The 18,942-nt window shown below is 40.7% G+C and overlaps 1 protein-coding gene across 1 annotated transcript in view; it reads right to left on the bottom strand.

The window, feature by feature from the left end:
* Positions 1–3,438: 3,438 nt before the first annotated feature.
* The window catches only part of spata6 (spermatogenesis associated 6), a 31,838-nt gene continuing 16,334 nt past the window's right edge, over positions 3,439–18,942 (bottom strand). Inside the window, exons 11-13 of the mRNA XM_084307481.1 lie at positions 15,023–15,119; positions 5,881–5,946; positions 3,439–4,367 (exon numbers count right to left, since the gene is read on the bottom strand). Of these exons, the coding sequence (XP_084163607.1) occupies positions 5,902–5,946; positions 15,023–15,119 (142 nt within the window). The 3' untranslated portion in view covers positions 3,439–4,367; positions 5,881–5,901. The remainder of the gene's footprint in view (positions 4,368–5,880; positions 5,947–15,022; positions 15,120–18,942) is intronic.

Below are 18,942 nucleotides of genomic sequence, written 5' to 3'. Positions count from 1 at the left end.
TGACATATTTACATGAAAGTGTTCATCAATATGTACCGTCCCTATTTTAAATGAATAAATACAAATGCATGTCATTGGACAGAGCAACATCACCTCTGCTCCTCTGACCCTGAGCACTGGAGCTCCTCAGGGCTGTGTCCTGAGCCCCCTCCTGTACTCCCTGTATACATACGACTGTGTATCTTTACACCACTCTAACCTGGTGGTCAAGTTCGCCGATGATACAACTGTGGTGGGCTTGATCACCGATGGGGACGAGTCGGCGTACGGGAGGGAGGTCGACAACCTGGCACGGTGGAGCGAGGATAACAACCTCTCGCTCAACATCGCTAAAACAAAAGAGCTGGTGGTGAACTTCAGGAGGGGGAGGAAGACTGAGTTGGCCCCGATCACGAGGACCTGAAATGGGACACCCATGGCCATGCAGATCAGGTGGTCAAGAAGGCCCAACAACGCCTCTTCCAGCTGAGAAGACAAAAAAAGGTTGGCATGGGGCCTAGCATCCTGCGTGCATCCTACAGGGGCTCGGGCTGCATCACAGCCTGGTACGGGAACTGCACTGCTCACAGCCGCAGAGCAATACAGAGAGTTGTTAAGACAGCTCATATTTTCTTTATATATATTTTTTTATTATTCTTTTAAACAAACACATAAACATAACAACATAAAATTAGATATACAAGCATTAATTAACAGTGCACATCCAATGAAATTACCATTTAAATAAATGTAATATACAAGGTATACACCTAATACTTTATAATACCCTATACACATATGCTCTTGCTCGCTCCCCGGGCCCCCCCCTTGGATAATCCATCCATCATCATTCGCTCCTAACCAGGCATTACCATTCAAATGCTAGTTTTTATTCTCTCCACCACTTCTAACCACCTTGTAATTTTGGATTCACTGAGACCCAAAATTCTTGCTGTAGATATTTCTAGATAAATCACTTCGAGATATGTAAGAATCCAGACCTTCCGGCACATTTTTTCCGGTTGAAACCATTGTGATGCTATCAGCTTTTTAGCCGCTGTGATACCAGATAAAACCAATCTCTTTAGCTGTATAGGGACTGCAAACTCGAAAACATCATTCAACAGTAATACAGAGGGGTGTACAGGTATATTCAGAGTTAAGAGATTTGATAATTGCTGGGTCACTTCTTTCCAGAATATCTTAACTGGTGGGCAATCCCAGTACATGTGCATAAATGTACCCTCATCCCCATTTGTACATCTCAGACCCCATTCTGTTCAGTCTTATAGGAGTCAGGTATGTCCTATGAATATAGTTAAGATTGATTTGTTGATGGTCCGGGTTACGTGACGCAAGTCTAACATTTGCCCAGGCTTCTTGCCAATCAAAATTTATTTCCAGGTCTGGTATATCCCTCCTCCAGACTGAGTGGAGGATTTCATACGAGGACGTTAGTAATTGATGATAAAAATCTGATACAAAACCTCTCGATGTCTCTCTTTCATAGAAGAATTTGTGGTATCTGTGGTGTTCAATTGGTATCCTTAATGGGACACCATGAGCCTTCAAACATAACAATAACTGTGCGTAAAAATAATATGTGGAACTGGTGAGATTATTTTTTGTGTATTTCCTCATAACTACAAAAACCATGTTTGTTGAAAACATCTCCTAATGTGTGTATGCCCTGCTTTTCCCATCTAGGGAATCTTATAGGTCGTTTTCCAATCAGGAGTGCATTGTTATTGAATAAGGGAGTATGATTATGCCATTTATGTGGGTTAGAATATTTTTTTTGTGTTTCACGCCATATCCGGATCGCATGAGTAATAATGGGGCCAAATTCCAGTTCGCATTGCTTAATTGATAATTTGGTGTATACTATGTCCTGCAGTCTATGTGGTGCGGTGCTACTATATTTACTTCTAAATTTCTCCAGGATACTGATGCTTGGGGATCAAACCAGGTTGTCAGTGGTCTTAAAGTGTACGCCTTAAAATAGTGAAAAAAATCTGGAAATGCCATACCTCCGTCGGCTTTGTTTCTCTGTGCGGTGGATCTTTTTATACGTGGTGGTTTGTTATTCCAAATAAATGTGTATGCGGAAGAGTGTAATTTTTTCCAGTAACCATCTGGAGGGGGTAACGGTAGCATTGAGCTGATGAAGTTGATTCTAGGTAAGACATCCATCTTAACTATTGAAACCCGTGCCTGTACTGAGTTTTTAAGTTTTGACCACCTGTCAAAGTCGTATTTTATTTTATTTTGGATTTATATGTAATTGTGCTTCACCGTTTGGCTTATGGTAGGGAATACTTCAACTCCCAAACATCTAAAGTGTTTAACCATTGGTATTTCTACTGGAAGGAGTATATTCTTTGCAGGGGCGTTAAGTGGACAGCTCAGAAAATCTGCGGCTGCGAGCTCCCCTGTATACAGGACATTTACAACAACCGGTGCATCAGCAAGGCCCGTAAGATTATAAAAGACCCAAGCCATCCCAACAACAGTCTGTTTCAACTGCTGCCTTTCGGGAGGCGTTACCGCAGCTCCAGCTGCCTCAAGGACTCATACTACCATCAAGCCATCACTCATGAACACTATCTTAGCAATTATGATTTTATTGTGTGTATTTATGTACATTTTATTCTACTGTTGCACTTTTTATATCACCACTTTCATCACTCACTTTTTCTTACATCACTATGGTTTTTTCGTATGTTATTGTGTATTTTATTGACATGCTGTAGGTCGAGGGGGCAAGACCCAAGAACTTTGCTCTTTTTGTATGAGAATATGACTAGATGCAACAATAAAACTTAATCTGAATCAGAGAGGACCTAATCTCACAATGTGTGCAGCCCTGTCCAATGGTGGTTTTGCTGTCAAACCGCTCATTGGCCTACGGCTACAATACCAATACCAAGAGGCTCATGTCTTTTCTGGATGACTTGCATAATAGATGTGTGCCAGCGGAGGATAGAGGGGCAGGGAACTGGCATCCCACCACTCTGCACATCCCAGGATGTTCATACTCTCTCTACCTAAACCCCATAGGAGTTTTTCCTGTGTAGAGGTGGAAGGTGTCGACATTCCAGAATATACTTTTCGGAGGATAGAGGGGCAGGGAACTGGCATCCCACCACTCTGCACATCCCAGGATGTTCATACTCTCTCTACCTAAACCCCATAGGAGTTTTTCCTGTGTAGAGGTGGAAGGTGTCGACATTCCAGAATATACTTTCCACATCGCCATAAGATGTGATGTTGATGAGAACTTGTGGCCAAATACAGGAGAGAGGGAGCACTAGAACCCTCACAGTACCGTACAGTATGAGTGATTATACTATACATTATTAGTGCAGCTGGAATTTCAGAAAAAAATATTTGTTTCAACCTTTTATTTTTCACAAGTACAGTAAATTACTATATGTAAAGATATAGACAAAGGGGATATTGAAGCAAATTGCTGCATTTCTGATTCATTCTTTAGTACAGACAGTGAAAGGTGTTATTCTATAATGAAATACTGATTTGTGGAAAAATCATTCAAGCTTCAAAGATAAAAATGTATGTATGTTAGTGTTTTTCTTTTATGTCAATGTGTTATGAGTGACGAAGTATGATTTCTGAGTCAGACTAGTTACCTGGGTTACGGTTGAATTAACCTATTGTGAAACGTATGAAGTGGTTTGAGTGAGTTTTGGAAGTCAATATGCATGTTGGTACTGCAGACAGTATGAAGTGTTTTGAAAAAGTGGCTTCAGTATTGACCGATGCTTGTTGGCAATTGAAAAAGAAAACTACTACAATATGGGGAGGGTACAACAAAAGTTAATCGATTGGATTAGTAAACAAACAGATCAGATAATACAGTCCAGTACATTCTGGATAAAAGTTGAGTGTTAAAAAATGAAAAAAGTGCTATATAAATGTAATACATTATTAAAACAGGTAATACTGAGTTAAAGAAAAATGTGGCAATAGTGAATTTGTTCAGTGATTTGTTCAGTGCACTTCTAGTATTATATGGAAAGACAGAAGGTTAATCACTTCTGTCTGTTTCCCCCTTAAATCGATATGTTTAGACACACAACCACAAACAAATCTTATCTGGGCTTGTAATGATATAACAAATACAATACATAGACAAGCGACAGTAAATTATAAATAATTAGACCATTATCTGTATTTAGTCTTCCTTCTATACTGTAAAAAGCAGTGTGAGTAAACACCCGTCGGTTATTAGTTGGTACTGGAGGCCCTCCTGTACATATTCTTGTAGATATTTCCCAGGCTGTCCTCGGACACGGCCCTGTGGGACCGGCCTGTGTAGAGGGATGCCTGGTGGCTCCAGATGGACCGACGTCTCTCCTAGACTGTCTCTGTAGTTGGAGGAGAGGCACCACAGACAGAAGAAGAACTCTTATTAACGTCAAACTATACCTATGTTACAAACACATTGGATGCCGTTTTGGATACACAGGTAAAAATATATAAACATTTAAATTAAGACTTAATTTATGCTCATACAGAATTTAAAAAATGCAGTCCAGTATTGCAAACGTTTTTTCTCTTTGGCAGGGAAGCACCTTGAGATCTTGTTTGAGTTGAAAGTGTGCTATATAAAGGAAATGTATTATTATTAAGCCATTTTCAGTAGTTTATTGAACTATTTGGTGGAAAAAAACATTTATTCAGTATATAAAAACGTGTAAACATTTTAAATACGTCTGGAGGGGATCTTTAAATGTAGCTTATAGCTCTGTATCTGAAAATATATCCATATCCCAGTAAAATCACCATGGGTACTGTTATAGTGTCTTTTTTTATAAAAAAAAATTATTTAACCTTTATTTAACCAGATAAAAAAGCATTGAGACAAAATCTCATTTACAATGCTGACCTGGCCAAGAAAGCAGCAACGTTTCCACAATGGTAAACACAACAAAAACACATAAAACACAGAGAACAACACAACCAAAAGCAATCACTACATTGTGCACATTTGGAACAATAAAAAGCCAAGGTACGTTACGTATTACTACATGAGCAGCTGGTGGTAAGGACCTCAGATAACTCTGTTTAAAACTGGCTAAAGGAACAAGTGCCATCAGTTTGAGGCTTGACTGAAGGTCATTCCAAGACCAAGGACCAAAATAAAAAACTCATTTTTCCAGCCTCATTCCGCACAGCAGGTACCTGGAACCATAGCAGGCACTGGATCTGAGGTGGTAAGAGTCGCAACAGTAAGCGAGGACCATCCAGTTAGGCTATACAGTGTGCAATGATGAGTCCTATAGGGTGTGTTTGATATATATCTCAGTGCAGCATGGTAGAGTGGGTCAAGTTTGGCCAAAACAGTGGGACAGGCAAATCTATAGACATTAGATAGTGTCACCGTAGTCAAGCCGGGACCGGAATAAGCCAGAGACCAACCTTTTACGAGAAGAAGTTGAAAAACAACCTTTAAGTCTGTAAAGGAAGCCAAGAGTAAATTTCAGTTTCTTAGTTAGGCCTTCAATGTGAGTTTAGATTTCTGTCCAGCCAAAAGCCCAGATATTTGTATGTATCGACAAACTCAACAGTGTGTCAATGGAGAGGCAAGAGGACACAGACTTAGGAGCAAAAAGCACAGCTTGTTCCACTATTTACTGTTGATGGAGCAGCTCCAGAATTAGTCTCTTGATGACATCATCACTGGTCTTGATGAACAGGACAGTTTCAAATGGAAACAGAGCTGTACAATATTGTAGAAATAACATCATGTATGTAAATTCTACTCTCTCTTCATCTGGCACACATTAAACTTCAGCAACGTGACAGCAAACAGACATGGGGATGAAAACAGGGGGAATTCTTCAAATTATTAACATTAATTTCTTATTTTTTTTGTACCTGTCCTGAAGGACCTGGCTGTCACAGAGAGTCGTGGCAGGAAGCAGCTGGACTCCTCTTCTCACTCTAATGAAACACATCTCACATAGTTACAATACTAACCTAGGATCACAAAAAAAACGGACTGGGGAAAAGCCGCAAAGACACTGCAACATACAACACAGCTCTGATAGAATGACGCCAGGCAAGTTCCTTTTCAACTGGGGACAAAGACAATAAACAAGGAAAGTAAAATGGTGATACTGTTGCCCAAATATCAAGAATATCTCAAGCCCCGCCCTCTTTTCTTGACCTTCCATTCACAATTGTTGCTTACATTATGAGCTGTCACACAAAGTCCTCTGTACAGCCCCCTGTGTCTGAGGTCAGTGACGGGCCTGGAAGACCCGTTTTGTATGAAACTGGAATCATTCATTTGTCTTCCTTATAGGAGCAGGTCAATCTAAACACCCTCACTTACTCTGGGGATGTCTTTCCTTCTTCACATCAACATTATAAGGTGATAATAAGATTGCTCAATCAAGGTAAGCTTGACTTGGAAGAAATGCCTATACTAAATGTATATATATATATTAGATATAATTTATCTTTATATTACTGCATATATACCCATATTTGTCTGAATATACCTGCATATAAACCCTCTATATACTTGCTTGTACAGTACACCTGCACATAACCCTTAGCTCTGTATGATAGCATGTACTATAATGCTATATATACCATATATATATATACGTATCATCACCTGTCTGTACATACCTGCACATAGTTCGTTGTACTGTACTTGTGCTGTATAATACATTTGAATGTAATCTAATAATAAAAAATATTTAAAAGTAATCCAAAATTACATAATACAATGTGTAGTGCTCAGTTAGCTTCTCTGTATTAAATCAGACATTCTACATTAGTATCCTTTTTTTTTTTTTATTATTGCTAAACAAAAATTATTAAAAGTCAGTACTCAACACATAATGCATATATCCTATATACACAAGCCACCTTAGCAGCTACAATTCAAACTGTGGCAGAGAACATTATTATTATATAGGATGATACAGACATAAAGACATAGTAGTTGAACATTTATGAAAGCATAAATGTACCTCATATAACTCTCCACAGTGGCAGAGGCACATCAGACAGGTTTAGTCACTGGCAGCTTGTAACATAGGACCATCAATACAGGGACCAGGTATTGGGTTCATTTACTTTCAATTCAAGAAGCAGGTTTTTGAAAATAATTATCCTATGAATGCTCCATTATTACCAAATTAAGTACATTTTCATGCATTTTAATATCTAGTCTAGTCTAGTCATTGTCGAGGAGCCATTTCTTTAAACCTTTTACTTAACTTTTTTAAATGACAAAATGTGAATCGTGTGCTCAATTCTTAAGAGAGAAAAATCGTGATTGACATTTTAGCAAGAATCGTGCAGCCCTAATGTGTGCTGATTTTATGCCTATGTTCATTTTATACTAATTGCTGTGGGGCACTCTGGACTGCGGTCCATGTGTGAAAAGTGCTATATAGATAGTTATTCATATTTATTATTATTATATTGTAAAAATGTATGCATTGAAATGTCTGTAAAGTCTCTACGACATTGAAAATGAGGGTGACCTCAATTGTCTGTCCATTAGCCGTTTTCAGTATTTTGGGAAAGTTGTGATTACATCTAGGTTATACTAAGGTGCTTGACACACACACGCACATACACACACAGTCACACACAGTCACACACAGACACACAGACAGTTTTCATTATCAGTATCCAAGACCTCTCAGCCTAGCACCATGGGTCTGAATGATTGATTTAATTCTCGTTAAAATGAATCCCTCTCATTCGCTACTGTTCTTTCATTCAGGATTAAAGACTTTCTTCCTCTTCCTCTCTCTCTCTTCTCTTCAATCTCAGCGTCAGTCTCTAGCCGCTGGCTCCTGGCGGTGGCTCTCGGCTACCTTCTCTTCTTGTATTTTGTGTTGGAGAGATGAGCTCTTTACAGCTGCAGCTTACATACGCCACGTCTCCATCCCCCACACACACACACACACACCCTGTCGCCTTTTTATTCTCCAGCCGATTTCACACAGCTTTAGAGTAATTAGACAGCGTTTCCCTTTGGTTGGGCCATCAGGACATTTCAAGCAGCCCAGCTGATGGGTGGGAGGCAGCGTTTCTACACGTCTGAATGCTTCCGGTGCCCTGCCTTCTTCACAGTGTAAAGAAGACAACCACAGCCCAGCAGGTACATAGACGGGTTCTGAATTCAAATGAGCATTAACCCTTTCACTACCACAGTACCAAAGGGTTAACCCTTTCACAACCACACTACAGAAGGTTAACCCTTTCACTACCACACTACAGACGGTTAACCGGTTGTTGGGCTGGCTCCCTCTGGAAGCCAGGTCCGTTCAACTTCAGCTCAATATAGTTCACAACATTTATAACAATAAGGGCCCCCACTTATCTTACAAATTATTTTCAGTGGAATATGGACATGCATACCCATAACACCAGAGCCAGCATTGCCGACCTGTGTATTCCAAGGTTCAAAACAAATATGGGCAAATGTTCTTTTAAATTCTGGGGGGCCACAAATAGGAATTTGCCGACTAGTAGCCAACACAATTTTAAGAAAAAAGTCAAATCATGGCTCCTCGACAATGTTAAAAACTAGATATTCAAATGCATGAAAATGTTGTCTGATACATTGTTGTCTGTGGCTACGTTTGTACTGAGAATGGGTCCTACTAATCACCCCAAAGTACCAGAAAATACCCTAAAGTACCCCAAAATATACCCTAAAATACCCCAAAGTATACCCCAAAGTACCCTAAAGTACCCGGTCTGTCTGACATGGGGGCGAACAACAGCACGCGTCGCGTCTCCTTCGAGTCGGATGTGGGCGTGAGGCTCACTCAAGTCAACCAGCATTAGCCGGCTAGCTACCTAGCATGTAACAAGCTACCATAACGCGCGTTCAACATAGTGGACGACTATACTGAGCGGCTTTGCTTAAATGCAGCCGAGTGACATTTTATTATTACCGAATTATTACCGGGTTTCCCCCCATAGCACCACTTGCCCATATGCCCTTCACAACGGTGATGTTGTCATACTTGTCATTCAGAATACACCTGCTGAACCCCTAGCGTTGACATGAGATTCGATTCCAATGTATTGTCATCATACAGCACAAGTACAGTACAACCAGAATACGTTTGGCATCCAACCAGAGTGCAAATGTAACAAGTCAAGTTCAAGTTGTTTTATTTAGCTATTACATTACAGTAAAATGCTTGGTTCTTTCACTGCCCAGCCCAGTCCAACCTAGACCAGCCCAACTTTCCCTGCCCAACCCAGCATCTTTCACTGCCCAGTTCAGCCCAACCCAGTCCAGACTCCAGAATAGTTCCCTCTTTCATGTTAACACTTTCAGTGCCACTCACGAGTTTTCTCGGATTTATTAATATCTCGTTGAAAGCCACTCACAAGATTTCTCGGATTTTTTTTTTAGCGATCTGAAATCATATTGCATCATGCGAGCCTACCCTAGTCTACCCGAGCGCCGCCGGCGATCAGATGTGGAAAAAAGCGCCCCCTATCGTCTCCCAGATGACATAAGGGATTTTGGAATGGACTCAATGAAAATGGATGGGGAAAAAAATCCTGTACTCCACATTTTCCAGTCCACTGATGCAGCCGGGGTTATCAGAGTTCATTCTGGAGCCTCTGAGCCCCGCGGAATCATGTACTGTATCACGTTGGATCTATACACTTATCGATTTTTTCGAATGGTGATCAGGAATTGGAATATACCAGTTGGATACCATCTGATGTCAGGTAAGGAATCTATGTTATCAGTGTTAGGATAATCAGACTCATTTTGATGAAGATATAAGCTGTTTTGTGAAATGTCCTCTATTGGTTTCACTGTAAAAATCCAAGAGGAAATGAACACGGCGATTATCCGTGCGCGGCTCGAATGGGCGTGCGTGTATGTATAATATTGATCATCTAGCGTTTATTTGAAAACGATTCATAAATAGGCTGACAAATATCAACGTTCTGGAATATTCCAGTAAAAGACGATTATCATAGAATGGCCCAGAATGGACTGTTTTTTACCTCAAAACGGGTGCTTTTCAAAATGCTCTCAAACGGAAATGAAGCGATAAAAAAACAATCTACCCCAAAGTACCAGAAAATACCCCAAAGTACCAGAAAATACCCTAAAATACCTCAGAGTTCCCCAAAGTATACCTCAATGTACCACAAAATACTGGCTCAGAGGTAGAGCAGGTCAACTAATGATCATATGGTCAATGGTTTGGTCAGTGGTTTGAATCCCAGCTCCTTCTGTTCACATGCCGAAGTGTCCTTGGTCAAGACACTAAACCCCAAATGACTCCCAATGAGCAGGCTAGCACCTTGCATGGCATCTGGCTGCCATTGCTCTGAGTGCATGTGTGAATTGGTGAAGGAGAGGCAATTATAAAGCTCTTTGTGCAGGTAGGAAAGTGCTATATATGTGGAGTCCATTTCCCATTCCAAAAGTATCACATATTTTCAAAACAAATGTTTATTTTAATATATTATAATCTCCAAATGTAATAACATCTGTATTGAACACTGAACAAACAGTATACATTTTTTATCAATTTTATTTTAAATGTTCAACAATAACAAAACATCAACAACAATAATAACAGAACAGTATACAATTTTTGAACAAATTCCAGTAAGGACGGAACAACACAAGGTGGTTTTCCCTTCCTAGAAATGATTTGCTGAACATAATGATTTTCCTGCAACATATTCAGAACTGTCTGAAGCTCATCGGCAGTATTGGTTCGATTACCAGAAGGCCTCTGGTCTTTTGATACTTGATGTTTTATATTCCTGACTTGTTTTAAATCTCGAGGTGCATTTTCCTCATCTTTCATAACCAACTGTGCATATACATCACAAGGTGTCTGGGTTTGCACCGCCTAAGCCACTCTTTCAGTCACCTCTGTTTGTGTTCTGATAAACTGAGATGGATTTTTCTTAGCATTTGCATGATAACTGAGTGTTATGGGGAATGTGCCTAGATATTCCCACACTGCAATGTCGGCCCTGTTCACTGGAAAATATCAATCCATGTTATCCTCCTCATGAAATTAGTATCCCTCTTAAGTTTAGTGTAATAACGGCCCATTATTACAATATATTTTGCCTCTGGTTGTGGGTCTAATTTCTGCCAGACCTCGTTTCTTATCCTGCCATATACCCCCTGTCTCAAATCTACATGTGTCAGTTGACCATTTTTAGCACAGTGTGTTCTTGAGGTGTTACCTGAGGTGCTCTTCCAGACTCCACAGTCATCAACAAAAATACTGTGTTGATTGTTCTCTCTTCTCATTCTATTGAGGGAATTGTTTATAAAGAAACATTCGTTTTGTTTCATTCCTTTAGGGACATGCCTCAACACAACCTGAGATCAAGGTGAGCATTCTGTTTTATTTCCATAAAACGGCCTTGAAGACAAGTTGATTCAGACTCTGTTGGGTCAAAGCTTTTTATGGTGTCAACCATAACAGCAGACTGAAACTGATGAACTAGTTCAGACTTAATTGAACCATCATTTTGCCTGAATAAGTTTATGTTGACCATGTTGTCTTGGAGGTCAGGGTCACACTTCCTTTTGTCATTGACTTTAATTGTTGTCTTAGTTGTGTCATGGTTGTCTTCAGTGTTTGCACGTTTTCTGGTTGGAAGCTTTGAAAAGTCTTCTTCACTGAATAGTGATTCACAGTTGTCCTCCTCTTGTCTGAAATTGTTTATGTTGACCATGTTGTCTTGGAGGTCAGGGTCACACTTAATTTTGTCATTGACTTTAATTGTTGTCTTGGTTGTGTCATGGTTGTCTTCAGTGTCTGCATAATTTCTGTTTGGAAGCCTGGGAATGTCTTCTTCACTGAATAGTGATTCACAGTTGTCCTCCTCTTGGCTGATAATCACATTCTCTTTTGGAGGAGCTGAAAATGGAACTAGAGGCACAAAATGATTGACATCAAGAATTTTGTTGTATGGCTTCCAAGACACTGATGTCCACATGATGGTAACATTTGTGCGATTTTCTCGGATCCCTCTTCCTTTGACCAACTGTGTCAATGGAGGCTGTGAAAAACTTCTGGAAACTATAAAAACATAAAAGAAAGACAATGTGTTATTATTAATGATTAATTTCTTATTATTAATTATGCGATAATCTTTTACAGTAATATTCTGGTATATTGTCTGTTCATTTTCAGGTACATGACACACACACATATATATATCCAGACAGACACACATATATATATCCAGACAGACAGACAGACAGACAGACAGACACACATATATATATCCAGACAGACAGACAGACAGACAGACAGACACAGACAGACAGACACACATATATATATATATATATATATATCCAGACAGACAGACAGACACACATTATATATATATATATATATCCAGACAGACAGACATATATATATCCAGACAGACAGACATATATATATATATCCAGACAGACAGACATATTATTGCTTAATTATATACTCACCAGGTGGGAAATAGCTCTGTATTGGAATTCCCAGCACTGCTGTGAGGGCAATGATATGGTTCATATCCGAGTAGGACCCCAGCAAGGGTGTTGTTTCTAGATAGTGTTGGTAATCACTGATAATGACATAGTCATTATCCCGGTATGGAGAGCAATAATTCTTATTCTGTTGATCATACCAGCATGGATGCTCCGCCATTTCAATTGTCACTAGAACTCTTAAGAGCTTGTGGTACTCTTCTGTCCCAAAACAAGCTGCAGAGGTGGCCCTATACAAACAGTTCCCATCAGCACCCGTCTTCAGGGGTCTGTACTCCGATGTTAGAGGAGGGTGATATTTGGCCAAGATGTCGAGTGAGACAGTATCTGTAGGGGCCATGCTAGTGTCATTACTGAATGCAGGAAAGTTAATCCCATAATGCTCAAACAAAGCCTTTTCATTTTTACATTTCCTTTGAATGTCTTCCACTCCTGTTGCACTTTGAATTCTTTTAAGACTTTTGTCTAAACTAAATGGGCTCCTTATGCATTGCTGGCAGAAAAAGTCCATGTTGTTCCAGGTGTGGATCTGTCTTTCAGTCATGGACACACAGGGGGCATGAAAGATTGACTTGCATTCATGACATTCAGTAAATGGTTTTTCACACAAATCTTTGCATATCTGACATCTTTTCTTCTTTTGTCCCCATGTGTAGGCCATGGTTTTTTTTTTCAGAAAGGATGATTGGGATGGTGGTAGATTAAGTTAGAGGGAAAGGGAAAAGGAGGAGGAAGAGAAAAAGAAGTAGCTAGCTTTAGAAAATAGCAGAAGTCTTCTTTTTATTGATTGAATTGATTGATTGATTGATTGATTGATTGAAAGCTTTAATTAACAGATTGCAGAATGGGTACAGTACAGTACAACTCAATACACACAATTGTTAAGGGGATGCAGACGAGAGAAAGACTTTCGTCTTGTTTACATCAGGATCCCCCATTTTCAATTCATAATGACATTTATGACATACACAACATACAGATACAGATATAAAAATCTAATCTAATCATCTAATCTAATCATGACATTTATGACATACAGATATACAGTACTGTTACATTTGTGACATACAAGATATGCAAATATACAATACTGTTAAACAGAGATCCTAACAGTAAATATATACATACGAGGGAGAGGGAAATGTACATTAGGAGGGGTGGGTGGGAGGCGGTTCGGGCCAGTTTCTAATTGCAGCCTCCCGTAGGTGCTCTTTGAGAGCTATTTTGAAGGTGGGTAGGGATTCACATTTTTAACGGCTGTGGGTAGGGCATTCCACATTGATGTGGCATAATTGCGAAACGTGTTTAGTCCCTTGTTTGAGCCGAATCTGGGTTGCACATGATTTGTGGAACTCCCTCTGGTGTTGTGGTCATGGTATTCACTGACCTTTGGGAAGTAGCTTGACATGTACATGGGTACCTTAGTGGTGTAGTGTATCTTGTAGACCAGGCCCATTGCAACTTGCTGTACTCTGTCGTCTACTCTAAGCCATCCTAGGTTGTCAAAGTGGGCAGGGGTGAGGTGGGTTCTAGGAGTTAGGTCAAGCAGTAGTCTGACCAGTTTGTTTTGTGATGTTTGTAATTTTGTTTTTAGCGCCTTTGAGATGCTTTGGTACCATGAGGTGCAAGCATAGTCGTAGTACCCTTGAATTTTAGGTATTTTGTGGTACTTTGTGGTATATTTCCAGGCACTTTGGGGTATTTTGGGATATGTTGGGGTACTTTGGGGTATTTTGGAGTATTTTGGGGTATTTTGGCGTACTTTGGGTATTTTCTGGTATACTTTGGGGTATTTTGGGGTATTTTAGGGTATTTGGGTATTTTGTGGTACTTTGGGGTATTTTGGGGTACTTTGGGGTATTTTAGGGTATTTTGGGGTACTTTGGGGTCTTTTCTGGTACTTGTATTTTGGGGTATACTTTGGGGTACTTTGGGGGTATTTTGGGGTACTTTGTGGTATTCTGGGGTACTTTGGGGTATTTTGGAGGGTACTTTGTGGTACTTTGGGGTATTTTGGGGTACTTTGGGGTATACTTTGGGGTATTTTGGGGTATTGTGGGGTACTTTAGGGTATTTTCTGGTACTTTGGGGTGACTTCTTAAAATGTACATGTCGGGAGTTTGTCAAATTGTTATTTGTGGTCATGTTTTGTATTGCTCGTCTGTCTGAGACCAAGGACCACAATGGAAATAAGTCTTGACTTTTTTGTGTAGCATCCTTGATGTTTTCTGGAATCTTGTATTTTTTTAAATGTCAAATAAAATAAAATCAAGGTACTAGGGAGCGTACATGTTTGTGTGAGTGTGTATCTATTCCTACAGACTGAGCACACGGTGGAATGAAATATATAATGTAATACCTGCTTCTCTCTATACATTATCTTTATCAGAATATGCATCACCAGTGAGGCAGGGTTTTGTTCAGAAATGTACCATCTTTGTAACATCTCTCGGACCTTGGACCAGAATGGCAGATAAGAGGTCAGAGGGCACTCACCTGTTCTGTCTGAGGGGCTGCGTGGGTCTGTAGGATCTTCTGCACGCGGCTGTGGATCTGCTGCCAGTGGAACGGAGTGGACTGATTGCTCTGGAACCTGAGACACAAAAAGCAGAGAACATCACAAACCCCACAGATCTACGAGTCCCATTACCATGGTAATAATATACCAGTATAACCCACTTTTCATAGCTGTATGGTACAATGGACTCCGGCACTTATTGGGTCACTCAAAATCTGTAACGTTACCTCTATATTGTGTACAACAGGGGTTCTCAAACTTTTTTATACCACAACCCCATTTTATTTAGGATAAATACCCCACACACGACGATGGCTATGAAAACAATGCACAATCAAGCTGAAATTGACGTTAAATTGCTCTTACCTGTGGCCGGTGAGATCCCAAAAAGAATATTCCAATTATTTGATTGCCATCTGCTAGATCGTATGTCCATTTGGGCCACGACATAACCCACCACAGCATAATGAATCAGGGGTCCCGAAAACGATTCAATGCGATCGGGTGAAGCTCTTGATCCACGTTACTAGAAATGTCCGCCCGGAGGAATTTCATCGACACACAGAGAGATACACAGGCGGTGGTATTGGACTTTTGCTATCTCAGACTTATTCCCTATGGTTACACAACCTTCCTGGATGGATTATGAATGGAAATAGCGCAGATTCTCACCGGGAGAGTGTAACGTGTGGAAGGTCACACTACCTCCCTCCAGATCCTACCCTCGCTGTGCAGGCGCCCCGACCGAACTGTAGGGGTCGCTGTCCACAACGCCCAGGACCCACCCATCAGCTTTCCCACCCCTAACACTGCCAATTGTGTTAGTATGAACGACCAGCCAAGCTGATAGCAACGCCGAGAGCTGGATTCGAACCCAGCGTCTCCAGCGTTGATGGCGAGCGCCTTGCCCACTACACCACCTAGCCGCCCCAAAAGCACACGTTGTTGAACTTGATCATGCATATTTATTAGAACATTTTATTACAGCACTATGTTATCAGTACACATTTATAAAACGAGGCATATTTAGCCAACATATGTTGCCAGAACATAAAAAAAAAAAGATTGCCAATGTGCGACCCCACTGGCATCTACCCACGACCCTACTTTGGGTTGCGACCCGTAGTTTGAGAACCACTGGTGTACAACACACAACTATACAGTTGATAGGATGCCATCGACTGTTGAGATGTGTGTATTTTCTGCTGTCTAATGTATAGTCTACTGTCTGAATATACTGTATGTACTGCACTCACTACGCCCTATGTGTCCTCGGAACAGATACAGTACATCAGTTAGTCCTGCGTCAGTTAGTTTAGTGTCATAATGTCAATACGCCATGTGCCAAGGCATTCCTTGTATGTAGCCTACCTCATACTAGTCAATAAATGGCGTCTGATTCCGATAACATTCAAGTGACACAGTTCAGGTAACGTACCCCAGTGAAACGTGCCACCTAAATCAAATTGACATTAAGCTTTTAGTGAATGGGTTTTATTAGAGTAAAGGTGTTGCATTGATACTACATGGATATCATTTCTGCCCTTCCTTCAATGTCACTGAGAGAGGTGTTCTTTCTGTCCACTAGTCCGCGCTGTACCCAAAGGAACAAAGCAAGAACCAACACAAAGCCCAAAGTAAATCAACTTTATACACTCTGTATACACTGTTATAAAACAGGGATGCCATTTGGAACATAAACAACATTGCTCCTTTGTACAAAAAATGGCTTAAGTCTTTTTTATTTGACTCCGTAATATTGGACCCTGAGTGCAAACAAACATGTAATTTTCAACTCCATCGAACAAACTATCTGTTTGAACTAGGAGGCTTTAACATCCTTCATCAAAAACAACACCAATTCATTCGGCCTGTGAAATGGCCGGGGGCACTTAGGAAATAAAGGATGGCAAGGAAAGACAGACAGGAGTAAATGGGAATACATTTCTAAAATCTATTTGTTAGGAGTGAACGGATGGTAACTGACTGACTGACTGACTGACTGATGCCCTCGTGTGGCTTACTGTCTGGAGAGATGGAAGCATTTAATCTGTAATCAGATAAATTCAGTTCCTGCTTCAAATAGTAATCAAGGCCAAATCACCCAAAGACATGAATAGACTCAGACTTCCGGAGTGCAGAGGGGCAAAAGTTGCTGTTGGCATCTGTCGTTTGCTTTTCCCCATCGCAGACGTGCCCCTCCTCCTCTCCGGGGGAATCTACAGACGCCCTGGCCTAATCTGCCGCCCTGTGACTCCTGTCGCGTTTTCAATTGAGAGAGAAGTGTCATTCATTTCCTACAATTTACTTTCCAGTTTAAGATTGTCTATTGATTTTAATGTTTACTTATGGACTGAGAAGAGGGAAGGGGAAGGGAGAGAGCGAAAACAAACAAACAAACAAAACGGAGCATCAGTCCCGTCGGTGTGTTCAACTCGCAGCTGCCGCGGTCGATGACAAGGTCTCTCAGAATGTATTAAAGCGTGCGTCGGGTCAAATGCATCAGGGCTCAGGCTGAAACACAAATCAATACCATTTTCCTCTTTGTTTTCGCTCCTCTTTCGCCCCCCCTTTCTAAGTAATGAACAAACATGACGAGACATCAGCCCCCGTAATTTGAGAGGTGGAAGGGAATTCATCCTGCCTGTCGTGTGTGATCAAAATTAAAGATTAGAGGTGGGCACACGCACACATGTGTATGGCTGGCTCCTCGTGAAGAGGCCCATATTTGTCAATACCATATAATTGGAAATTCATATGGGAGTCCTGTTTTTTACCCTACCAATCCTTTCCACATCTTTTGTGCAAACACAAAATGGTTTGCTCAGATGGATCAGGACAAATTCAAGACAAATTCCACCCCTCACCCCCCCCCCCCCCCAAAAAAAGGAAACAGGATTTAAAATGTTCATGCATATTTCATGCATGTTTAAAAATAACGTTTTTTCTTTCTTTTTGCAGCTACAAAACGTTCTTCTCACTGGTGCAGATCCACGTGCAGAACATGTGCAGATGCTTTCTAATTACCGTTACTACTCATCATCTAACTTCCTGTTGTAACCAGGGGTGTGCAAGGTAATGACAAATAGTAGATGACCTGAATAAGACTACAGACAGATGAAGAAGAGACTGTGTGCATAGGATGAGATGCCAACAATAAAACAACGAAGGCGTGGACATCTCTGGGTTATACAGTGTAGATGGACTACAGCAGTGAAGGTGTGGACATCTCTGGGTTATACAGTGCAGATGGACTACAGCAGTGAAGGTGTGGACATCTCTGGGTTATACAGTGCAGATGGACTACAGCAGTGAAGGTGTGGACATCTCTGGGTTATATGGAAGTCCTTGGCTGCTTTCAAATGTTTTCTTTACTCTCTTACTGCTAGCAACTTGCTATCAAGAAGGTGAAGGAGATGTTGAAGGAAAGAATGTTACAGTTTCTATAGATTCTTGGCCGAGCACTTGATAAGATGGGACAGTTCTCATTCCCTGCTCAGATGCTGTGAGGTGATGCCTCCACGTCTGGGCTCTCTTGTGCTCGGAAATATTATTTTAAATGATAATCTATTCCATTCACAATAAGCACATAGTATTATTAAGACTAGTATTAGTATTAGTAATATTTTCTATTAATTATATAAAAGACTCCTCTGGAGATGTGGTTTGACGTTTATTAGAGAGCTCTATTGTTATGTTGATTGTTGTGATACTACTGTACTGTTTCCCACAGGTTCGTAGGTTATTTCTGGTGGTGGCAGGCTTGGGTGGGGTTAGGTTTGTAGGTTATTTCTGGTGGTGGCAGGCTTGGGTGGGGTTAGGTTCGTATGTTATTTGTGGTGGTGGAAGGCTTGGGTAGGGTTAGGTTCATAGGTTATTTCTGGTGGTGGCAGGCTTG

Source organism: Notolepis coatsorum, assembly GCF_963971535.1.
Source record: "Notolepis coatsorum genome assembly, chromosome: 2".
NCBI lineage: Eukaryota > Metazoa > Chordata > Actinopteri > Aulopiformes > Paralepididae > Notolepis > Notolepis coatsorum.
This window is presented reverse-complemented; position numbering and strand designations above follow the sequence as displayed.